Source organism: Pituophis catenifer, unplaced genomic scaffold (assembly GCF_029215685.1).
Source record: "Pituophis catenifer annectens isolate HBS135680 unplaced genomic scaffold, rPitCat1.0.hap2 SCAF_1, whole genome shotgun sequence".
NCBI lineage: Eukaryota > Metazoa > Chordata > Lepidosauria > Squamata > Colubridae > Pituophis > Pituophis catenifer.
Window position 1 is genome coordinate 151657931 of NW_027256881.1, and position 26756 is coordinate 151684686.

At 35.9% G+C, this 26756-nt stretch overlaps 2 protein-coding genes across 2 annotated transcripts in view; one reads left to right on the forward strand and one right to left on the reverse strand.

Moving 5' to 3' along the window:
• Nucleotides 1-26756, forward strand: part of MACROD2 (mono-ADP ribosylhydrolase 2) — a 1150264-nt gene that overhangs the window by 85514 nt on the left and 1037994 nt on the right. The gene's annotated exons all lie outside the window — the stretch shown is intronic.
• On the reverse strand, nt 8182-10217 carry FLRT3 (fibronectin leucine rich transmembrane protein 3). Its single transcript, XM_070956489.1, has one exon. It carries the CDS (start codon nt 10215-10217, stop codon nt 8271-8273), a length of 1947 nt encoding a protein of 648 aa, XP_070812590.1. The 3' UTR covers nt 8182-8270.

Consider the following 26756-nt stretch of genomic DNA (forward strand, 5'->3'; position numbering starts at 1 on the left):
GATATGAATATTACAGCTCTATTTACAGCTATAAACTGTACATTTAAAATGCTCCATAAATAGAACAACTTTATTATTATAAAAAATGGAATGATTTGATCCATCCAATTATGCCCAGTTAGACTATTAAGCATTATCTGTAAGTTTTATATCTTTATAAGCTCTGTATCTATACATATTTGCTAGAAATTAGTGGACTGGTTAGAAGAAAAAATCAGGATAGGGAAATCAACCATGGACCAGTGCTTGATCCTACATCTCATTGAGTAATATATATTCCCCACCATCACCACAGGATGGGATTTTATATGGGATTTTATTGATTTTAAAACAGGCTTCCATAATTTCTAGAGAACAACTGCAGTTGAAACTGGAGAGATCTTTCGATACTTGTTAGCATTCACTAAATTTCTGCATAAGAATGACATCCAAATAAGCCTATCTGACCTGGGGTACCTACTTCTTATAAGAGTTAAAGCAAGGTTGTATTCTAGATCTCTTATTATTTTCTGTATTAATGATATGGTGGCAAGACTTGCAAAATTAGAACATTGTTTACTAAACCTGGCTGGCAGATGATGCAGCCAGTGTTTCTGTTGCTCCTATAGTTTTGAAGACAGCTCTATAATCAATTGCCTCCTGCTGCATTGACCATGATTTAATTATTAATTATGAAAACAAAGTGTATGGTCTTTTCAAAAAAAAATCCTTCTGGGCACAATAATAGGAACAAATAAATGGTAATGACATTGAGGAAATTCAGGATTCAAATACCTTGCGGTGAGGAGGAAATTGAAATTGTGGGTAATGTGCTTAGCCTTTTTTATAGAAATGTATGAGATATGTATATTTCTCCAAATAAAATATAGTATCTTGGCAGGCCTGAGGCTGTTTTTCTTAGTCTTTTACTAGATGACTAGGTGGCAGGGATTTCAATGTATCCTGATTGTGAGTCAGAGCTACCATTAAACTACTACTTCAAGTGAGGTGATGCTGAGCCTTCACTAGGCTTCCATAGCTCAATATCCTTCCTTCCTCTGACCCCCCTTTCCCCCCCACCTCCTTTTAAATATACACAGACCATTTTATGTTTTATTTTGCTATTTTATTATAATTAGTTGCACCATAATTGTTTTAATCTTAAGGGCTTTAGCAATTACTAGACTTAATATAAGTTAACATAGCTTTACCTCCTTGTAGCATTTTATAAATTCTAAAATTATTTGTCCTTTTATAGTTATCCATCCGTTATCTATATATTTTATATATAGTTATTTATAGCATCTGGATTATTCATTGTAAAATTAACTGTAATTTTATGGGATTCTTTTGCATTTTAATTCCTATACTCTTATTTTTTCCCCCAATAATAGTTATATCTTTACCTTATTTTTATTCCATCAATACGGCTTTTTGTTTCTACTTTAGAGTAATTATTAGGTTATTACTTTTATGCTGGTCTATGACCAAATTCCTCAGAGAAGCAAAATTGTTCTGACTTTTCTGGCATTTCAGTAAAAAATCTTCTTTCCTACTCATTATGAAATATAATGTTTGTTACTATTTCAGTCCCTAAAGCTAAGTAGATACTAGTCAAATACTATTCAGTTTTAACATTGTGTTATTTTTGACCCATTTTTAATACAGTTTTAAATGATTAACAACATAGATTAACAAAACATTAGAGAACCACAACAACAAAATATGTAATAATAATAATAATAATAATAATAATAATAATAATAATAATAATAATAATAATTTTATTTCATTTCTATACTGCCCTTCTCCCGAAGGACTCAGGGCGGTGTACAGCCGATTTAAAAACATAAGACACAACAATGATTAAAAATTAAAATAATTAAATAAATTTGGCCGATTTAAAACCCAAAAAATTTAAAATACCCCAATTTAAAATTATTAAATTGATAGCCCGGCCTGGCGGAACAACAGGGGTCTTCAGTGCTCAGCGAAACACCCGGAGGTCGGAGATCTTACGTATTTCTGGAGGCAGTTCATTCCACAGGGCTGGGGCTCCCACAGAGAAGGCCCTCCCCCTGGGTGTCGCCAGCCGACATAACCTGGCTGATTGCACCCTGAGGAGACCCTCTCTGTGGGAGCGGACTAGTCGGTGGGAGGCTATTGGTGGCAGAAGACGGTCTCGAAGGTACCCGGGTCCTATGCCATGGAGCGCTTTAAAGGTGGTAACCAACACCTTGAATCGCACCCGGAAGACCACTGGAAGCCAGTGCAGCTCGCATAGGAGGGGTGTCACGCGGGCACAACGAGTGCGCCCATAACCACCCGCGCGGCCGCATTCTGGACCAGTTGGAGCCTCCGAGTGCTCTTCAAGGGGAGCCCCATGTAGAGAACATTACAACAGTCCAGCCGGGAGGTGACAAGGGCATGAGTGACCGTGCGCAAGGCATCCCGGTCCAGAAAGGGCTGCAACTGTTGGATCAGGCGAACCTGATAAAAGGCCCCCCTGGCCACGGCCGTCATATGCTCTTCTAAAGACAGTCGTGCGTCCAGGAGGACACCCAGATTGCGAGCCCTCTCTGTGGGAGGCAAAGATTCACCCCCAATAGTCAGCGATGGCACCTGCTGACTATATCGGGACGCTGGCAGCCACAGCCACTCGGTCTTGGACGGGTTGAGTCTGAGCCTGTTCCTCCCCATCCAGACCCGCACGGCCTCCAGGCAGCGAGACATCACATCAAGGGCATCGTTGGGGTGGTCTGGGGTGGAGATGTACAGCTGAGTATCATCAGCGTACAGATGACACTTCACCCCAAAACCACGGATGATCTCACCCAGCGGCTTCACATAAATGTTGAACAGAAGAGGCGAGAGGACCGACCCTTGTGGCACTCTCCATGCGAGACGCCTCGAGATTGACCTCTGCCCCCCTGCCAACACGAACTGCGAGCGGTCGGAGAGGAAGGAGGAGAACCACCGCAGAACGGTGCCCCCTATTCCTAATCCTCTCAACCGCTGCAGCATGATACCATGGTCGATGGTATCAAAAGCCACTGAGAGATCTAATAGGACTAGGACAGAGGAGCAACCCCTGTCCCGAGCCCTCCAGAGATCATCCACCAATGCGACCAATGCCGTTTCTGTGCTGTGCCCCTGCCTGAAGCCCAACTGGTACGGGTCTAGATAGATAGCTTCATCCAGGTGCCCGGGCAGTTGTCGTGCCACCACACTCTCAACATCCTTCACCACAAAACGAAGGTTGGAGACCGGACGATAGTTAGCTAATTCAGCCAGGTCCAGGGAAGGCTTCTTGAGGAGGGGCCTCACCACCGCCTCTTTCAAGGCAGCGGGAAAGGCACCCTTACTCAGAGAAGCAGCTATAATCCCCTGGAGCCAGCCTCGTGTAACCTCCCGGGAGGCCAGTACCAACCAAGAGGGACACGGGTCCAATAAACATGTGGCGGCACTAATCCTACCCAGAACCCTGTCCACATCCTCAGGAGCCACAGGATCAAACTCCTCCCAGATAATATTCTCAAGACCTACCCTCGTCTCCTCCCCCAGACTCACCCAGTCGGAGTCCAAGCCTTCCCGAATCCGAGCGACTTTATTGTGCAGGAATTGCACAAAATCCTCAGCTCGACCCTGCAAGGGATCTTCCCGCACTCCCCCCCGAAGAAGGGAGTGGGTCACCCTAAACAGGGCGGCTGGGCGGTTCTCTGCAGATGCGATAAGAGCGGAGAAATGTTTAGATTTCGCCACTTCTATCGCCACTAGGCAGGTCTTGATATAAGACCTCACCTGTGTCCGGTCGGAATCAGAATGACTAGTCCTCCAAATGCTTTCTAGGCGTTTTTTCCGACGTTTCATCTCTCTCAGCTCCTCAGAGAACCAAGGAGCCAATTGAGATCGGCATCGGGTCAGAGGCCGCAAAGGCACGACATGATCCAAAGCTCCGGCGGCCACACTCTCCCAGGCGGCCACCAGCTCTTCAGTCGAGTCGTGTGTCAGAATCTCAGGAAACGGCCCAAGCTCCGTCAGGAACCTTTCGGGATCCATCAGGCGCCTGGGACAGAACCATTTGGTCGGTTCCGTCTCCCTGCGGCAGGGGGAAGCAGTAGGAAAGTCCAAGTGAAGGAGCGAATGATCTGTCCATGACAAGGGTTTAATATCTAAGTCCCCTCTACCAAGATCATTCAACCACTGACCAGAGATGAAAATCAAGTCCAGAGTGTGTCCCCCTATGTGAGTGGGGTCTTGAACTAACTGGGTCAGGTCCATGGCCGTCATGGAAGCCATGAACTCCCAAACCACCTCTGACACCTCACCCGCAGGTGGAAGGTTGAAGTCCCCCATGACAATAAGTCTGGGGGTATCCACCGCCACCCCGGCGATGATGTCGAGTGGCTCGGGTAGGGTCGCTGCTACGTGGCAGGGAGCCAGGTACGCAGTCAGCAAACCCATCTGCACCCCATGGCCCCACTTCACAAAGAGGGACTCACATCCGGCTATCTGAGGAACAGTGGTCTCCCTCGGACAAAGACTCTCCCTAATAATCCCCGCCACTCCCCCACCCCTCCCCTGGGCCCTTGGCTGATGAAATGCACAGAAACCTGGTGGGCACATTTCAACGAGGGGGACCCCCCCTCTTGGCCCAACCAGGTCTCCGTAATACCTGCCAGATCCGCACCCCCTCCAATATAATCACAGATGAGGGGGGCTTTATTAATAACTAAGTTTGATAAAACTAGCAACAAAATTGAAAATTGAAGGTCTTCCAAAAAGTGAAGGTTTTATCTAATTTCCAGAAGGTTGTTATCTAATTTCCAGAAGGTTGGGAAATGAGACACTTTCTTCTGAAGAGAACCTAAGCAGTCTCCGAAAATGTTCCTTCCCCAATCCCAAACAAAGAGGCTTTATGGTTTGATTGGAAGTACAAGAAGTTCTCCAAAGTTGATCAATGCATTAATTTGGGAGACTAGAAAACTGTGCAACTGTTTCACTAAGAAACACATACTGGATATGCTATTATTGTTAATAAATGGGCTAAAGCATTTTGGATCAATCATAGTTTCCAAAAAGTCTTCAAAGGCAGACCCACAGAATATTTATTGCAGTAATCCAGTTGTGATATAATAAAAACATTTACAGCATCGATGTGTCCAGATCTGCATTCTATGTGATGCAATTGATATACCAATCTGAGGTAAATTTTTCCTGTATACCACCAGGTTTCAAAAGCCTGGTAAAATATATGCTTTCAAGAAGAAACCCAGAGTGGATCCCAGTTCTGGATCAGGTTGATTTATTAAGAGCATTTCTACTTTGCTCCAGATTGTTAGCCCACATTCATTGTCATATTATATTTAGGCAATAGCAGGATCTCAGCACCCTCATTGGAATAATATGGGAAAGTGAGAGTGTCATAGTGATATTAAGTTTCTCAAAACACCAAATCACCCCCAAAAAGTTACATATAGATGTGGAGTGCAGGGGGACAGTATAGAACTCTGTGAATCTTTATTGGCCAATGCTTATTTATTTATTTATTAGAAGTTGAAATTTTCAGCAGCATCTTCCTAGACCCTTTCCCCAGAAACAACTGAAATTACTTCAGAATATTCCACCCACAACCCTATCCAGAAATGAAAAAAAAAAGAATTGTAAGAGTGATGATAGCCTGTATATTAGAAACCTTTGACATTGTTGCATTAAGACAGTTTTAAAAAAAGACTTAAGACATAAGAACATTGATAATTGGCCCACCAAATTTATAATATCACACCTTCTATTTACTGTTTCATAAAGAGTGGGCAAACAGAGATTTTTTGCTATCAATACAGGGACAGTTGATTCCCCTTGAGAATAGTATACACAAATTCTCACGTTCAAGATTTTCGGGTTCACCTTTGGTTCATATAAGAATTCAATAGCATAGGAAGCAACAGATAGACTCAGGTTAATGCTCAGATCAATACAATTTATTTTTAATACATTTGTATCCAAACTTTCTTTGAGGACAAGAGTGGGCCACACTGGGTCCCAAGAGCCCCCCTGGGTTGCAACACCAAAATTTAGTGGCAAATCACTGAATATTGCAGGTCCAGTTTCCGGCAGGAGAAAAAAAAAAATCACTGTGGAAAACGCCTTACTACCCCTTAAGAAAAAAAAAAGGACAATCCCCTCTCCCCTCCCCCAAGGTAAATGCAGCCCAGTCCGTAAAATAATTTTCTCTCTTGCTCTACAATAGCCCTACTAGTGAAGTAGATGGTATTAAAGATAATGACTAGCCAAAAAGCTCAGAAATCGTAATAACAGAAGGATCTGAATCTGTCCCACTTAACTTATTTCTTTCTGTATATCCTGTTTCTTTCTGTTTTGTAATAAAATGTTCAGAGAAGAATGCTTGTTAAATACTATGCTTTTCTGTAGATGCAGGCAATCACTCAGATTTGTTCCCGTAATTTTCTTAAGATGGTTCAGTGCAGAATGGAAATTTGAAGGTATTCCATCATGTAGCACTTTTTTAAAACACACACACACACACGCACACACGCATATATGTATGTGTACTGTACAGAGGATAAGAAGAGCACTTATTTTTCTGTACTTCATTCTATAGTTTATTAAGCTTTAAGACTAATATCTTTCTATGGTTAACTTTATATTTGTGAAAACTTTGTTTCCAATTAAAAATGGAATACATCTGACTTTGATAAAGGCACATACAAGATTGGCCAAAGGGTGTAAAATGCACTTTGGTTTTCATTGGGGGGAAAATATTACAGCAACAAAATGTCTTGGGTATTAAAATATATCATAGCTAAGTAGGTGAACATGTCTTCACTTTCATGTCTATTAAGAAATTTCCAGATAATTATGACAATAATGGGCAATATTTTTGATGACAGTTGAAATATGTACGCATCTGTGTTGTATATATTTAACTGGATATTCAGTTAAATATATGCTTTAGTGAGATTAAAAGAATTGTCTCTATTATACAGGTTCTAGAGGGTACATAGGTTTTAAAAGTTTTTTTCTTTTCGATTTTAAGACATTTAGGAAACTTTTACATTTTGCTTTCTGGTTTCCACAGATACAATCATTATTTTAACAATTAGACACAAGTACAATTTTGTTTAGTAATGACAAGATTGGGACTAGACACATGCAAAACATTCTCTGCATGAAAGAGATGGTTTCAGGTACTCCAAACTGAAACATGCATATTGGTCCACGCACAGAATGAATTGGTATTGTTTTGTCCAAGAAGAAGTAATTTAAGGGGTGGTGAGGAAACCAACCATAAGGAATTGACCGAAGGGAAAAGAGGGAAAGACTGAGAAAGCTGAGACACTGTGGGATATGTCTCATTGAGATATTGGCAGCAGCAGCTAAAGGAAAAGAAAGGAGATATTGGAAAATCAGGAAGGTGGGTAGGCCAGTGGGAGATACTGGACAGGGAACAATGAGAAGAAGGGGTGGTGTTCCCCCATCTTGATTTACTCTCCCTGTCCAGATTTGTCTGAAACAGACAATTGAAGTGTTCTAAGTTTCAATCCTATTTAATTTTGTCTGGCTTTGAATGGTTTAGCAGAACACCCTCCTGTAATACAGTGGTTTTTCTATTTAAAAAAAAAAAAACCTTTTTCAGGCACATCTCTATTTGCATCAATGAAATGTGCTTGAATACATCTGCCTTATGAGATTTCAATTACTTGTAGTTTTCAATAGCTATTTTATTGTTTATAACTATATAACCGGTATTGCCCACTACTTTGCTATTTGATTTACTAAATGCTCATTGGTTTAATATACCCAGGATTGTATTTTTATCAATTTTGTAGCCATTTTTTAAAACGCCTTTAACGGATACCAAAGTGAATATGGCCTGTGCTTATACTTACAAGGATCTCAAATGTAGCGGTCCTGATTGTTCAACACAGCAAGAAAATTCACTTTCACAGTCAACAAGTCATCTTACTCAGTTGAACACAAAAGTTAAATGGTTTGTAATTTCAATAGTAGGAAGGAAAATACAGTACAAATTACTAAAAAATACTAAAATATAGAATTGTTTTCAGGCATCCTTGCTACATTAATCGCAGCAGTCACCTGAAATTTGAAACTTTTAATAAAAAGTTCTTAAATATAAATTATATGGCAAATGTACAATACATTGCTTATACAGTCTTTTAATCCAGTGTTCCGTAGTACTCCAGCAACCAGTAAAGTTGCCTTCCTTTGTGAGAAAAAGTAACTACCCCAAGTCTTCCATTTTCTTACTATCATGAATGTGAGTGATCTGAATCAGGTATACCACTGTCTCTGTAGCTTCTGTTACTACTGCTTTCACTGTGGTTGTTTTTATATAGATTCATCCCATTAGGTGGAAATATGGTATGTATTACAAACTCCTCTTTAGACACTTGCTCATTGTTCAGAGAGATCATCTGAAAAGAAGTCTCCCTGATTTCTAGGATGGAATTGTCCTTCTTAGTTCCAGCCTCAGCATAGTCATCTTTTCTTCGCCGTCCTTTGCTATAGGTACAATTTCTTGAGAACAAGGAACCATTCCTGTGGACATACCAGCAGACTAAAGCAAGCAATGCTATAGCTACCAGAGCCACTGCACCTCCTATGATGGCAGCTAAGGGCAAGTTAGAGTTTTTGTATGGTTCTTTCTCTTGTTCATGGTTTAGGGTTGTTGTAGGATTGTACATTCTAAGAGGAGCAGTTTCGGTCTCTATACAGACAGGAGTTTCATCATATAGATAGATGTTACTGGTTTCCATGGGAACCATGCATACACGGTATGGGGAATCTGGCTCAAGTGCAGTGAGCAGGTAGTCATTTCGGTCCCCTGTAACAATGGTTTCAGTTATAGATCCAAAGGCTGGGCTGTGACCCATTTTGAGCCAACTAAGTCTCAGAGCAGTCATGGGTAGTGCAACTTTCCAAGAAATGTGAATAGTCTCCGTGCTTACAGATTTTACAACAATGGTAATGATTTCCTGTGCTGGGGAAGCTGTTCTGTAATTTTTATGTGGATTAACAGTCCTTATTTCAGGAGATTTGGTCACAGAAATGGGCCAGTGTCCCTGCACAGGATATAACGTGTTTGGTATTGAAGCAGTAATTTGGATCGTGCTTACAATATCTTCATCTTTGCAATCAAATAGCTCTTTGTTGAGATCTTTGATAGCCATGCCCCGCACTTTTTCTGGTGCTTGACACATCAGTCCACGTACATTAACCTTGAGAGGCAGGGTCTGTAGCCAATCACGAACCCATTTCATTTTGCAACCACAGCGCCAAGGATTGTTGCGAAGAAACAACTGGGTTATATTGTCTAGGTCATCAAAGACACCCTGAGGTAAATTACTGAGATTGTTGTTTGACATATCCAATCGATATAATTGTCGTAGATATGCAAAAGCATTAGGTGGTACATGATTGATATGGTTTTCTTGTAGATAAAGCTTTCTCAGATTTGTGCCTGGCAAATTTATTGGAGCTGCTGTAAGAGAATTACGAACTAGTGAGAGTTCAGTTAAATTGACTAGATTTGTGAAGACCTTGTCTCCTAATCCGTGATTGCTTAAGAGATTTCCATCTAAAACTAGACGTTTTAAATTTGTAAGATCTTGAAGGGACAGCTCTGAAATTGTGGAAATGCGATTATCATCCAAACGCAGCTCTTCTATTGTTTTAGGCAAGCCCCAGGGAATGGTGCTAAGGTGATTTCGAGAAAGAAAAAGTAGTCTGAGATAAATATTATCCCGGAAGGCTCCATCTTCAATACTAACAGCAGAAACAGAATTATCATCCAAATGCAATTCTTCTAGATAAGGAATTTGTGACAGTGAATCATAAGTAATTGTCCTTATGTTATTTTCTTGCAAATGCAATTCTTTGACGTATTTTGGAAGGTTGATAGGGAATTCATCCAAGCTGTTGTGATATAAATAAATTCTCTCTACTTTTATTAAAGTTTTTAACTCTGAAGGAATCCCAGCATTATTAATTTGATTGTTCTGAAGGTAAAGAGTTGTAGCATCCCCTGGAATCCCAGTTGGAATAGAAGTCAAGTCACGATCATTGCAGTAAATGAATCCTGCATCACAGCGGCACACAGAAGGGCATGGTTTGGCACTGGCAAAATGAGGTGCCATTTTCAGCAACAGCCCTATCTTTGTCCAAATAAGGATGAAGCTCCAGGTTACACTGATCATGGTCAAGTTGCAGTGAGATTTGCACACAAACTGGTGTTTAATTTTCAATAACCTAGGAAAGAAAATCAGATTAATAGGAGAATGCAGAGGGTAAATACTACTTTGAAACAAGACAGAAATTATTTTAAAAATATAGGATGCATATTTTTCCAGGACACACACACACACACACACACACACACACACACACACGACTTCTTGAATTATAGTAATGTAAGAATGGGTTTCCTTATAAGAAACAAGGGCATAATTAATTCCAACAAATTTTATTCTGTTCCTTGTTATCCCCAGATTTTATTCTGCTGTGCTTTAGAATGTTATGTTTCAGAATTTATCCTGTCATTTTGGCAAAAGTCAGAATAATCATCTCGCCCACCCCAGAAATTTTAGAGAGCTGTATATGATAGATCAACTCACAGTTCTTTGGAATAGAGTATCTGCTTCACATATCTGAGATGTGGGTTTTGGGTTAGTAAATTTGTCATTTATCACATGGATTAATTAAATTTGTAACTTTCAGAAGTGTACATACAAGTGGTCACAGAAAGTTTATGTGGTCATTACGATTGACAGTGACTAGATAGCACATAATCAATGTACAGCTGAATAAACTTTCATGAATCATCATGAAATGTGTGCAGCAGTCCTACTTGTTTTGCTGAAACATCTCTGCAAACCAAATCCATATTGCTTTCTACTTGGGCCTTGGTCATATGCTGCATACAAACCAGGAATAGTTCAACTTTAGTGACAGCAATGGAAGTTTTATTTATAATAGAGATATGAACATGCATTAAACACCCATTTTGTCGATCATCAGCATACTGATGACTTTTACTAAAACAAGTAAATAATGTCAATATATAATGCATTATAATTATTAGCTTGTTATGAACTAATGCTAGTTAATTTGTTATACTGTTGTATGAAATTAAGAAACTGAATCAAACTTATTGAAATTTTTTTTTAGACATATTAATACAATAATGTTCCAATCCAGTTTCCTATACTACATAGCTGCTAAATTAGCTATTTTAGCAAATAGCGTTGCTGTACAAATCTTACAGTAAGGACTGTAAGCTTCTTTAATACTGCTTGCATCTGAGTTCTGTATAGAAGGAAATATTCTTTAATTTTATATGGTCAATCTTTTGTCTTTTTCTTGATACCATTTTCTAGCATGACTGGAGTTTGTACTAATTGGCAAAATAATTTATTATTACTGTTCTTACCTTATTTAAATATATGAGGGAATAGTTTGTGCTTACTAATCCAATGGACATCCAGTTTTCCAAAAAAAGGTTGACTTGGGAGAAATAAATTGTTTAGTTCTCATAACTGTACTTCTTTTACATCAATACATTAAATTATTCTTATGGGTAAGAGTATATTTCCAGATGAGCTCCATTATATTCAGTAAGTGTTTTCTATGAAGTTTGAACATGGAACCTAAAAACATCCAGTTACTAAGAGAAAAGTTTTACAGTCCTGTTACTCTGCTGGAAGAAGAGTTCTAAGAAGAGGGAGAGGATTTTCCTTCTTTTAAGTCTGCATGTGAAGAATTTTTTTTGTTTTGGTTTAATATCCTTAATAAAAATGGCATTCTTTGTAATTTCTCAGAAGCTTTTCCGCATTGTATAGCTAGAGATGGTCAGTTCCATGTCTATAGAATTATTTGTGGTGTAAGGCTTAAATTATGATGGCTTCTTCATTAAATCAAGGATCTGTTTTTGGTCCAGAATCATTCAGCTGTAAACCTTAAGCAGCAAGTATTTTCTGATAAATCCATGCTTGATGGGCTCTCTGTTTTATTTATAACTTGGTCAGGATTTCCAGTTTAAAGTATTTCTTCATTCTGTCTGTATTTCCAGGTGCCCACTCCTTTTGGCAGGAATTTGATTTTAATTCAGAGGCTTTTCTTCTTGAAGAAATAAAAATTAATGCAAGTAACAAGGAACTTTCTCAGATATTTCACTCAATCCTTGCCTAAAAAAAAGTAATAAAAAGAAATTAGTTGTCATCAGATATAAATTATTAAGGGTTTTTGAACATTGATTTAAAACAAAAATCACTTCAGCTATTGCATGAAGACCCCAACCAAAACATGATTTTATGAGCTTGAGTTAACAAAGCACAAGGAAACTGACGAAAATAACACGTGACTCTAAAGATGTAGATTAAGGCCAAGGTTCTTGAATGACCTGTATGCTTCTATTTATGATGTTCTACTTTCAAGGAAAAGGCAACACCTATAGTATAAATTATTCAAAAGCATTTTTTAAAAATTCAGTAGCTTTTTGCAATATTGTGCTGGGCTTAATATTTTATCTTGTTGAATTCCTTCTGAATTCTTTAGAAAGTTCTTCCTTTGCTGGAAGCAGCAGCCAGAAAGGTAGAATATTTTTAAAGGGTACAGTTAAGTTGAAAAGCACACTACGTTTTCTATATCTTGGTGATATTTTGGATTGTTATCAGTATTTTGTACCATTGTATTACTTTTTCAAAGTGAAAAATATTTTTATTTTCATTTCTTACTATCTGATTTGTAACAAGCTAGATTGCGATGCATAGGAAAAAAGATTGCCATTCTGAGAAGAGTTATGTAAATTAAGTTATGTATGAAAGTGGGTAGTCTACTTTTTCATCTGCAGGTCATAAGTCTACTTATATGATTAAACTACAATCTGAAACACACTATGAAATAAACTCAAATAAATTTAATAGGACATTTTCAAATTCATAATGCATACTGAGTTCTCCCATTGCAGTTTCAAATTTCTAATCCCAAAATACTAGGTGATTATGCTGACTAATATTTTTACTGTTAGTCATTTATACACAGTATAAATATCTGTATGGTTAAAAGACTAGTAAAGCTTTTATAGTTTTTAAAAATATTTCTGCAAAATGAATCAAAATTGCTTAGATTATGACTTGAAAACGTATTTAAAATGGTTAATTATGCATGTACTAACCTAATGATTTGATTATTTTAACAATGATGAAAACAGGTTCTTAAGATATGCAGATTCATTAAATAAAATATTAAATAAAATTATCAATACAAAATATTTCGGAAAAACCAGTAAAAAATATTTAGATTAGTAATTGTCAAATAAAATGAAAAAATAAATCTCAGAGACTAGAAAGAAAGCAGAAAACATTGCTCACTTCACTAGCAAATTGTCTCAATTGTTAAAACTATATAGCTTTTGAGAAAAACAGTTTTGATGTTTATAATTCATTCAATTTATAATCAGTTTTAACTCTGTAATCCACGTTTGTTTGTTAATGGACACATTTCTTTCAATGTTTCATAATATTTGTTTGTGAAAAATAGTTCCAAATAAGTTTTGCACAGAGGGTTTTTATGCATACACATACACACATACACACTATAGTAAAGCTTTAATACTATAATTAACACGGAAGATAGATTTAATGAGGTGTCTTTTAAGGAAAACGAGAAAACTATAAAAATATATTTCTGCTTGAGTTGAAGAAAGCAAAGCTTGGTTTTATGAACTGAAAATGAACTGTATGTCTATTTTAATATGCTTATAATTTTTCTTCCAGTCTGTTTAATATTCAATCTCTGATGTACTGCCACTATTATATTAACCGTAGTGTTGGATTAAAATGAAGGCAATACAATATAGTTCTTGAATTTAGAACTCTTTTCCTCAAAATTATCTGAAAACAAGAAGACAAAATGAACTAAGTCTCCCTGAAGGAAAGAAAAGATTGTTTCAAAAATGTGGATTCTCTCGTTTCTCTTAATTAGAAAGAGGTACAGTTTTCTTTACTTTCCCCTTAATCTATTATCCTGGAATTCCAAGAGATCCTTTATGTTTCAAGTTAATGCTGAGAACGTGTTTGCATAATAAAGCCAAGTGATCTGTCCAACAGAATAGAAGTTTGCTGCCTTGTTCAGTACTGCCTTTTTTTCTGGTGGTGTCCTTACATATTATTTGACATCAGGTCATTTATAGCTGAGTTTGCAAGATGAAAAGAGAAATGTCTCCCACTGTTAAGAGACACTGTGGCCAGGTTTTTTTCTAGCATCAAACTGAGGCCTACAAATTTGAAAGGGAACATTAATTTTGAACAAAACAGGAGAAAAATGAAATCCTGAATGCACTAGTCCACAACAACCCTATTTATATCTAAAAAATACTCGTTATTTTACTGCATTGCACAAAAAGATGTATTTCTTCTAAGTATTAAGGTGAATTGTTCTTATTGTCATATAGTTCTATCTAGACCTGTGAGGCAGTATTTTAGGAAATAGAATATCCATGTATATTCTAGATAATATATGGCTGTATATGTGTGCTCATTATTGATATTCTGGTATGGTAGACTGAATTCATTCTAGCTGCAATCCACAGCAGTGTTTTGGAAAAACATATATCTTTTGGCTGTCAACATGATAATAAGTAGAATTAATTCACCTATCTGTACAAAACTAATTGTTTTGTGTATCTATCTGATTTATGGTTTAGTGCTTGTAGATTAAGGAAAATGTCTCCTCCTATTTTGTCTTCAGGTATATTAATTCCTATATGGATTTTGATTAATCATTCTAGAATCACTAGTAAACTTTTCTGGCTATAAAACAGTCTTATCAGGATATTTTAGTTAAACATGACTTAGCAGCATTGAGAATGCATCAAATTGCTTTCTTAAATTATTATGCAGTTGATAATAATAACAGGTTTTCTAATTATACTGCCTGTGAGATTTATACAAACATAGTATTTCAGAAAGCTAGCTAGTTCTTTTTTTATATATGTATTGGACAAGGAGGTTAAAATATCCTGCTTGGGGCAAAAGATTGGAAAGCTTTCTTGAGAAGTAATCCTCTATATCTTTCTCTTATTTCAATGATGTTTTCTTTGGCTTATGCAAATAAGCAGTACATAGAGCTATTGTTTCTCCCTGAGATATAAGGATTTGCTCACAGTTTTCATTCAATTGTTTTAATAATAAATTCTGATGCCAATGGCTTTCCCAGAATTTTAGACTCCTATAAATAATAAAACAATGTGAGCAGAGATATCTTCTATCTCAGCATGTCATCCTAAACATGATAGAAATACAATTTCTTGTATTAAAAATTGTCTGGTACAAAAAATATAACTTTATTTATAAAAATGCAGCTTTTAAACAAAATATAAATTGTACTCACAAAATTAAGCTTTTTATTTGTTGAAAGCATGAAAAATACTGAAATATTGTTCATATGTAAAAGCAACAAATAAGCAAAAACCAAAGACAAATGACAAACAAATCAACAACAACAAAAACCACTTTTCCTATTTTAGGAGAAATTACAGCATTATCCCAAATCCTTTCCCTTCCAAATATAGCATCAATCTATTTAGCAGGCTTTATTGGCAGATTAATAAACTTAGGACTTATTTTATTATTTTATACTAAAAATTTTTGTATCTTAAGTTCAATGGGATCAGTTCCAAGTTACTCTGTTTAGAATTTCAACTTTTCCCAACTTTGATTATCTTTCAAAAGTTTCTGAGTTTAATTTATCCAAATGTTAGAGAACAATTGCCATGATTGGTCTTAAAAATATTTAATTTTTTATATATTGGTTAGTATATATCTAGAATGAACCTTCAACACTTGACCTTTGGTTCTGACTTAAAAGAGATGCCAACCAAATATTTTTTTCTAGTTCTTCATACTTATATAGCATTTATTCCTACCTTATTATATATTTTTGGTTAGTTTATTTCCCATAACTTCTAATGTAATACTACCAGATTTCTAGTACATATTTTATTGCTGAAGGTTGGAACACGTTTTGTTAATTTTAGGTTTTAATTTTGTAGTTACGTCAATTGCTTAGATAGTGATTGCAAGAACACTTCTGTAGAAGTAAAATTGTTTGAAATCATGGGAGGTCCATGTGATTAAGATCTGAGAAATAATCAGAATCTGATGCAGTTAAATTAAGTTGGAGTTCAACTTCCGATGCACAAAAAGGAGCATTGCTGTTGTTCAACAAATCCCATTATTTAGTGTACAGAAATTATAGGTTCTTTCTCTATAGTTTAATTTAAATTTTAAAAGAAAAACAAAAGAAATTATCTAATAGATTAGTTTAAGTTAAAAGACAGTACTCTATTCCAATAAGCTAAGACTGTTGCTATAACTTGAACACAGAAATTCTGCCCGCTGGGGGGTAGCACACACTGCAAGAAATCTCTACACAGCAACTGCAAAGCTCTCTCTCCTTTTTAATGCAACTGTCTCGTTTCACTGCTTTAATCACAAAGGCTTCTGGAAGGCAGAGAGTGGAAGATTCCAGAGGAACAAGTACATAGGGCAAAAAGCATTTATTTCTCATGGTGGCTATTCTGTTACACTAATTTTAGAGGGAGATTGCACTCTAAAAATGCAGTTTGAAGATCTCAATAATAAAAATAAGGTTTGATATCAGTAGATGGACAGTATTCCTTAACGGAATACTGAGATAATGAGACAGAACTAGAAGAAAAACTGTGAAGGGAAAGAAATCTTACGTTCCTGAAGTTGAAACAAACTGAGGAAATTCTTTTTCAGTATAATAACTTATGAATATGAATCCACTGTTCTCAACTTTGATATCTGGAATGTTGGAAGCTAAAATATTCAGAAGCTAAAATAGATATGTTTATCTATTCAGTCCAACATTAACTATATCGAGATAAATACTAGCAATCTTGTTTTCATGGCACATACTAAAACTTTTCCTAAAACATGAAAGGTTTCATAAAAGCTTTTGAAATATAAGAGCTAGTCCTATATAAATGACTTGAAATTCATATTGCTTTGGAACTAGGGTGTCTTATAGGTCTAGGATTGTAGAGATAGGTTTAAATTATCAAGTCTATGTTGGATTCCAACTTAACTTTTCTCAAATTATATTAGGGAAGAATAATTGTTTCAAAAAAAGTAAGAAAACCATTTTCTTTCTACCACCTTTTAAAACTTCACTATGGCAGTTTTTAATTATCCAGTGACTTTTGCATTTAATAATAGTTAATGCAAAGCATTTAACTTCTAGATGATTTGTATTAATATTTAAAACAATCAGTGAAACAGGCTTTTCACCCTGATAAATTAAGTAGTTAGTCATAGATAATGCTGGTTTTAAGTTCAGTGCTTACCAAATGATTCTCATTTATTGCACTTAAATCAACTTTGAGTGATCCTTCTAAAGTAGCAGTTGGAATAAACCTTTTACCTAAAATCTTAAATTACTTACTGATTTTTAGGTTCAGGGACTTACAAAACATGAGACTGTTTTTTAGTGAAGTGTTTTCAGTACACTTATTTTCCATGCTCACAACTATAAACACAGCTCTTGCGTAGATTTAAGCTCTGTATGGATATGTATATATGTGTGTAGCTAGCCCGTTCCTTAGTGATTTACACATACAGGAAGCCATTTAGTGTGAATTTATACTAGTTTAGAAAGCCATTTATACTTTTTTTCATAGGGAATAATGAGCGAAACACAGGACTACGTCTGTCTGCCGAGATTACAGCTCTGTGTGGTTTACTGCTAAATAAATAAATGAACACTGGATTATAGTTTAATCAGGATTTAAGGTAATATATTATCAATTCTAATTTATTCAGTTAATGAAGGAGAAAGCTATTACAATTAGACAATTTTCTGTAAAGCCAGTAGAAACTAAGCCTTACATTTAATTTTTCTCCTTTTTAAAAATAGCTTTAAATGAATATGTTGGAATGGTAGGCCTTTTAAAACCGCATCCTGTTTTTTTGCATACATGTTCAAATATTTCAATTTAAATATAAATCCTGTATTTATAATTTTAAAATTATAGTCATAATCTGTTCTTACAACATGGAAGACACTGGGTTTCCAGAAAATAAACCATGGCAAAAGCTTTTCATACAAAATTCCTAGACTACTGTTTTTTTTTTTAAACCATGTGGCAATCTCTATTTCATTCTAAAGTATCATTAGAGTTATTGACTTAATTTATGTAGCTAGATTTATTGGCTTGTAATGCAGGTCAAATACTTTATGCATTTTGGCATCACACTGAAGAAAGATTGTTGTATGTGCATGTTTGTGTGTGTGTGTGTGTACATGTGGTGAGTATTTGTGTGCATGTATGTTAGTCTGCCTTAGGTGTTAGATTGCATCAAATATGGGATTTCAGTAGTAATGCAAGTTTTAAAATCTAGGTGTAGCTGTTTGTCTATCCTTTTCCAAGAATAATAAAACTTCTTCCAAGAAGACTAAGATATTGGCTCTTGAACGGAGCACTCATTTTTTAAAGAACTATTGGTCTCCTTGTTTAGCTGTAAAAATAAGTATTAAGGGAATACACATGCCTCATATACAGCGTTGGAGATAGCAGAAAATATACACGTTTGGTTTTTTGTGTGATCTCTATGCTCTTTAGCATTTTGTTGAACACAACAGCAAAGTCTGCCATTTGATTATTTAGGTACGTTTATTTTAAACCACAAAGCTCCAGTTTGAACACAGTTTTTAAACCATCAGCTTTTTTTAAAAAAAAAACCTCATATAGTTATCCTCTTTTTACATTTCATTATTGTTTTGAAACCATCTCTGCACGCTCCTTATTTTTCGTTCCTCATGCAATGTAGTTAAATGTAATAATCTCTGAATCAAACTTGAATACAAATTATATAAAAAAAAAAAGCAGTGAAAATACTTACCAGCAGGCTGCAGTAGGAAAAAGAAAGAAAAGAAAGCAGCAACAAATCTAGAAATTCCATTTATAAACGCAGGACCCTAGTAATTCCAGCATGGGTATAAAGCCTCTCCGTTTCAGAAACCACAGACAAAAAGCAGCATCAGCAAGCTGTTGTAGGCGCTTTCACTGTGTCAGTTTCCTTCTCCCTCACTAAGAAAGAGCGAGGGGGGATTGCATTCCAATTACGTGCGTGCAGCCCACCTCCAAAGTCTGAAGTTAAAGCTTTCACCTAACAGTGGTTGAGTAAAGAGGTGATGTCATCAGTGGGTATGGCTTTGGCTCTGCTTCAGAAGGCATCTGAATAAGCAGGCAATCCAGAGTGGGCTACAGACACCAGAGGGCGTCAGAGAAGGCAAATCAAGATTTGTGTGCCAAAACAAGTAAATGAACTGAATTAACTGTTCACCAGAGTTAGCTATGCCTCAAACATTTAAGTCATCTTCAAACGAGTACATTTGGCAACATAGATACCCAGATGGGGGAATTTGTTTTGACATAGTTGGGGATATTATATTTAGACTGGGCACAATTTGAAAACTACATTACAATTATTAATTGGTTGCATATATCGGTCATTCCACTAACCCTATCATAGGCTTTAAGATTTTGTTTGAAGATTATATAATTTTAAATTGCGGCAGAATTTATCAGCGACTTTTCTTAATAGCTTCTTAGGTCATAAATTTTTTTTTTTAAAACAAAAGAAAAAGGTTAGTGTTTAGAATTCATTTGAGGAGATATTTGGTACTTTAGGCAGTTTTAATATTTACCATGAAGGAACAAAAGCAGATGAATCTCTTTACAGATTCTCTGAAAATATAAAGTGGACTTTTTTTTGACAGTGTTTTATTTTTATCAAACATGGAGGTTGAAACTGCATCAGAAGCATTTTTGGAAAAAATTAAAAACTGACAAGTGAACAACCTTGAAAACTAAAATAAATATTGTGGAAGAGTTTTCATGACTTAGTGAAATGCATGGAAATTGGAAACACTTTCAGCTATCCATGTTTTTGTTCATGCTCAGTTCAGACTGCTGATTTCAGGCTGTGTAGTTGGAAATTCTTGTTAGAACAGATAAAGCATTGTAGACAATCATGCCTTATCTCTATGATAAGACTGTTTGAATATATCTTATGTTTTCTCACTGCAATCTAGTTATCTTTCACTAGTAATTTATTAACTAGATTGTAATTCCTTTCCCAGCATCAGCATGTCTTTCCAAAGTATTGATCCTAAATCTGGTCACTTGTAGACAGCCTTCAAGTACCGGTATTTGGCTGCATTCTCTGTGTTCAAACCTTATAAGCATCCTGCATTAATCTGATATTCAGAGAGGGCAGTTCTTGGCATCAGAAGAAAGAGGAATAAGTTATTTATTTCACAAGAGATCTGATCATTTAAAGAATCCATTGCTATGAAAATAGTTGCAGACCTAAAATAATTGGGAGATAAAGGAAAAAGTAAAAACATTTAACCCTGTCCTCTTTAGAGCGTTACATATATTTTGATCAATGAAGAAAACAGATTTTTGCTTAGTATGTTCACTGCAGAATATTGTTCAATAGTTTGCTTTGGGGAATTTCTATTCTGCAAATACTTTTTCGTCTGTTATAGAATCCTCATTAGTCCATTTAAATCATTCAACAGGTTATCGTGCATGTTATATAATTTCTCTACATGTATCACTGGAAAGTTCATAAAAAGATATGCAGAATGCACATTCAGCTATCTTAGTCAGTGAAGCTTAGCCAAGTGCTTAATGCATCAGTTAGAAATGAAACAAATCTTCTTGAACAATTCCAATGGGTCCTAGAGAAATAATTAGATTTTACCAGGTCACAGCTGCTGTAGAATACTAAAATGGTTTTTTTTTAATTTTTTTTTAAAATAGTATTGAGAGTTCTCTTTATTTCTGCTTTTATTATTTAGATTCTTTAATATCTGTTGACTGTCTATATGTAATGGTAGAACATACATCACAACACTGGGAAGGTTGAGGCTCTGTTAAGTGAAATAAGGGAGCATTGAGGCATTATGTATCAGGGAAGTAATTATTTATGTAATTTGTATTTTACTTCTCCTGGCCTGCAGTAGTTAACAAAAGGGACAGGCAGTGCAGTGCAAATCCAGGTGTCAGCATGTGGGAATGACAGACTAAACATTATGAAACTCCTATGGGGGAAAGACTGAAGTAAAGAAATATACTTTCAAATTCTTGAAAAAAGCCATTTGGTCAATTATGTTTAGAGTCTAGCAGTATTTGAGAGATAATAAATTCTATATTCAGAAATGGTAGTTTAAGAATAAATTGAATCAAAATATTATTTAATTTTCTAAAAATCTGAATTCCCTTCAGTTAAATTTTTATGACCTGCATATTAGTACTGGTACTCATATTTTGGACATGACTCCCTATTCCACTCACTTTAGAAGATACCATTTACCAGCAGACCTTAGATGATTTCGGAAAAGCTCAGTAAGTTCTAACCAGAGTTGTATTTGGATGCAAAACCACTGGGAAATTCCAGGGCTATAAACTAAACTAGGAAATTATCAAAACAATCCAAAACAAAACAAAGGTATTCAAAGAACATACTAGCAAAGCCTTCCATGTTTTTGAAAAAAATAAATAATTCCATGTAATCACTAGGAGTTTGAGTTTGAGTTTGAGTTGAATGACACTTTACTTATTCCGTTTTTCCTTATGTACCAGTACACTTCAGTCAACATACATCTGTCTGTTGTATGTCCAAACATTCCATGCAAATACAGATAGTCCTTAACTAATGAGGTTCTTTAATGCACCTAGCTGGCTGTCCTAAAACATGCCCCCTCACCATTTCTTCATTTCTGCAGCCCATTGCAGATGTCAGATGACAACTGAACTCCGTCAGTGGACTGCAGAAATGAAACTTCGATCCTTAAGATCTGAGCTTCATTTCTGTAGCCTGTGTGCCTCTTTCGCTTTGTCTGCTTAACAACCTCAACTGTGAGAGCCAGGATTACAGTTGTTGAACAAAGTGGTCACATGGGCATCTTGCTTAATGACTGTTTTGCTCAGCTGGGGGAGATTCCAGTCCCAATTGTGATGGTAAGTTGAGGAACACCTGTAGTGGCATAAATTTATTCACATGATTGCATCTCCTATATTTACACTCGTGTCTTTTTATATTCCTAAAAATCACTTTCATGTATGCATTCCTCTGCTTACATATAGCCATCAACAATCAGTTCACTCTTGATGGTTAGGTTTTAAGAAATTTGATCTTTCTTTCCTCATGCCCATCATGAAAATGCCACAAGCAGTGGTATAAGATATACTGTATTAATTGAATGAAGGAAAGAAGATAGCAGGCAATATATTCAGATGTAGAAGCAGAGTAACTATTGCAGGATTCTGGGCATGCATCTCCACTTTATAAAATATTAGAGTAAAATCCAGTTTATGTTCATATTTGAAATGGAATACATATTGGATTGTAAATGTTTTCTATGTTTTACACGTTAATTTATTTTACTTATTAATCAAATTTATATAGCTGCCCATATCAGCAAAGGTGATTCTGGATGGAGCACAACATCCAGATACAGTGACAGATACAAAAGTAACAGATATAAAAATAAAAATCCATATTAAAATAAATATTATAAAAACAGATGCACAAACAGTAGATGGAGAATAAGAATGGTTACCTCAATGATGGAGCCAGCTAAACCTTGGGAGCCCCAGATCTGATAACCAGGTTCTGAGGACCTTTTGGAATAGAGTTTCAAGGATTGAAACATGGGTTCCTATTCATATTCCTGCATTAGATGAATAAAGAGATTTTGAGCTGCAGCTTCTCCTTGTATTTAGAAAAGCAGCACATAATAGCCCATCCAGCTTGATCAATTCTGTGTTATTTTTGTTTTATTGTTTTCAGGCTAAAATAATAATAATACAAAAATATAAACAGACTAAGTTCATATCTTTAGGTCTGTTTAGTGTGGATTCCTCCTGTATATTGCTTTCCATTCAAGCCTCTTCCTTTGACCCTGAGATTTCTGTCTTACTCTCAAACATTCATTATAGGAAATTTAAGATTCCAAGATATGCAAAAGCCACTAGTCCAAAATCTCAACAGAATTAAAAAAAAAAAAAAACCTACAGTATGGGATTTCTCTCCCCTCCCCCACCTCCCTAGTTATTTGGGAGAAATTCACATGCTCCAGGAGACCTTCTTTATAAATTGTTCTTCAATTTACATTTACAAGCTTAACACTCAACTCAAATGACCACAGGAACTGTTGTGACAGAAAACTGAACCCTCAACAATATCTATATAATAAATCATTATTGTATAATGTAGAATACTCCGCATCTGAACAAATCAGCCAAAGAGTTAGTCAGTCGATTTAATGAGTAAACAGTAAAAAGAAGTCCTTAGATTGTAAATCCATAGTGGCTCACTAACTGTTTCACAACAATTAAGACTCCTATTTTCCATTATGATGTTGAGGAATAAAATATTTTCTATGGAAAAAAAAGCTGTGAATAGAAGGGTTTCTGGCCATATGCTGTATATTAATGTAACATTAAGGCATTAATACTTAGAAATCAAGGGGATGTAATTTTTTTTCAAAGTGTCATGTATTTCTAAAACTAAAACAGCATTCCTCATATTGTTTTCTAAGCAAGGTAGAAGAAAAACATTAAATGCTTGAAAAGTTGTGTTGACTGTATTTAAAATTAATATTATTTATATTTAAACTTAAATATAACTTCAAGTTTAAATTTTGTCCTTACTTCAATCAGGTTTTTTCTTTCTGAGCATACCAGTTGTTTGGCACATAGTTTCTGACAAGCTGCTCAAGGTCCAAGTATGGCCCTTGCTTGAAAAAAACTGAGCATGCTTGGTTTAGATAATTGTGAATGGACTCCAGTGAGCCTTGGAGTCCACATACTCTTTATGGAGTAAAAACATATGGTATTTATTTAATATTTTACTGAACCACAGCCTTCTTTTATATATGAACTCTGGAATTTATTTTGTACGAGTTGTAGGAATTTTAATTATTGAACAAAGTTGGATATCTATAAGAAAGCCTAATCTTATCCTCCATGCTAGAATTTAATGTGAATAAAGAATACACGTCTACCCTTGTCTACATCTAGTCAGACATTTTAAGACTTTCTAAGCATTCTGCTCATTCTCCTCTATAAATCTTAGCCTTACCTTAAATTAAGAATAAACAATAATCTGGAGAGTATATTACCAATCTGGAGGGCATATCGTCACAGCAAGATTATATTGAATTTCAGAAGGTTACTTGGCAGAAATACTTCATTTTTGATACCTTTGTCTTTAAATAACTGGAAAAGAATTCCAACACAAATACAGTGTGAAGTCCTAGGTTGTACTACATGACCTCTAAACTGTTTCAATGAATTATTCTTAAGAGCAGCACTGTGCCCTAGAGTCAGACATGACTGGAAAGGGAAAACCTTTTCCTATATCTTTACCTGTATTATGGTCAAGATTTACTGATTTTGTTCCAATTTAATTTAGCTGTGTCCCAAGATTTCTTCCAATTTCTACTTGTGCTGAACACATTTTTGTTTTTAAACTCCCTGGTTCACACTGTAAAAGCAATTGTGAAAACCCTAAATATTTTTAAAATATTAAAATCAGTTTGGAGTAATGATTAAGAAGCTAGATTAGAAATTGGGAGTCTGTGGGTACTGGTCCTCCCCAAGGCAGGAAAACGGGCTGGGTGACTTTGGCCTAGTCCACCCTCACTCAGTCTAACTCACTTGCAGGGCTGTTGTAGGGAAAATAGGAAGTGGGATCATTATGCATGTCACTTCAAATTTTTATTTTTTCACCATTTTATACAACTCAGGACAACATACATAATGATCCTACCTCCTCCAATAGTACCTCGTACCTTCTACCAATACCTCCTACCAATAATGACATCAAAATAAATTTACCTGTCATTTATCTGATAATGGAAGCTAGTGATTATAATAATTAATATTTAATAAAACAGTAATGATCACTTTACTGGACCAAATTGTTAAAACCAGGGGTGGGTTCCACTTATCTTTAGTACCAATTCACAGCGGAAGCGCGCACTTCTGCACATGCGCAGATCACATATGATGACATTCTGGTGGGTGGGCGGAGCCTCCCGCCGGTTTTACTAACGGTTCTATAGAATCAGACCGAACTGGGAGCAACCTACCACTGATTGAAACTTATGAAAACTTAACCATCATTTACAAATCAGAGGTCAGCATGATCAACAATAACACATAGCTAAAAAACATAAATAAAACCTATAACACGACCAGCAGGCTCAGATTTCATCTTATTTATTACACTGGCCACTAAGCGTATTAGCTTGGTATTATCAGTGCCTAGCATTTGGGCTTCACCTGCTTTTGGGGCGAGAACTCATTCCACTATACTTCATCTAATGATATAACAATGAGGTAGATCTTTACCCTGCTTGGTTTTATGCTGCTGGAATTCGTATCATTTATATTTGCATTAAACAGTGAATTGAATATAATTGTTGTGATTTGAAGAATGCTTCTTGTTGAGAATATGTATATTAAAGCCAGAGTTCGACTGTAATAATTGCACTTTTCCTTTGAAGCATAAGTAACAATCCTTCCTCTCAACTTTGAAACTGCAATGTAGGCAGAGGATTATCCTACTAGCTGTTGAGTGATACCTCACTCCTTCTTGGCTTCATGATTAATACGAAGGTCTGGGATTGTCTGGCAAAACAGCAGCATCCATTTCTGTTGTGGGACAAAAATAGGTGGCAGAATTTCTTAGCAAATGGGAACAATGCTCTCTGTTTCATTCCAAAATAATGACTAAAATTCATACATATTCTTGCTCTCCCTTAGGAAAAGAAATAGGAAATTGAAATGTGGCCAGTGCTGCTTCTGCTTGTTGCTTATCATTCTATTACTGAGCAGAATTCTAAAGCAGAAAACATACAGGTAGTCCTAGACTTATGATCACAATTGAACCCAGAATTTTTGTTGTTAAGTGAGACATTTGTTAAATGAGTTTTGCCCCATTTTATGACCTTTTTTGCCACAGTTGTTAAGTGAATCACTGCAGTTGTTAAGTTGCTAAGTGAATCTGGCCTTCCCCATTGTTTTTGCTTGTCAAAAGTTTGCAAAAGGTGATTACGTGATCTTGGCAACGTCATAAGTATGAATGAGTTGCCAATCAGCTGAATTTTGATCACATGATCATGGGATGCTGCAATGGTTGTAAGTGTGAGAAGTGGTCATAAGTCATTTTTTTTCAATACTGTTGTAACTTCGAATGTTCACTAAATGAACTGTTGTAAGTTGAGGACTGCCTGTATTAGCAACCTGTCTTTGTTTAACAAGTGGAATATTCAGAGTCTTTTGTAGCTATTTCCAAATTTGCTCACATTTCTTTCCTGAACATAGTTTGAATCTGACTGTTCTTAAGACAATTTGTTCTGTTTTATCGATAATGGGATATCTGATAATTGCCTCGATAGCATCTACAGGAGGAAGAACATGGAAAATATTTGCTAGTCAAATATTTTAGTTTGGCTATCAAATCTAGTTGTCAACCCTGAAGTTGACCTGACTGAAGCCATTTTGACCGCTTCAGTGTTGCCACACTGGAGCTGAGGGATAGGGAGTAGAACTGAGATAGAGGGGAACATATAGACAAAGCAACATATTTTCTCTTGGGAACCAAGGACATTCTCACACCTGGTTGGAGGAA

Excerpts from the sequence above, each read along its gene's own strand:
- FLRT3 (XM_070956489.1), bottom strand. The coding sequence starts at position 10,217 with ATGATCAGTGTAACCTGGAGCTTCATCCTTATTTGGACAAAGATAGGG.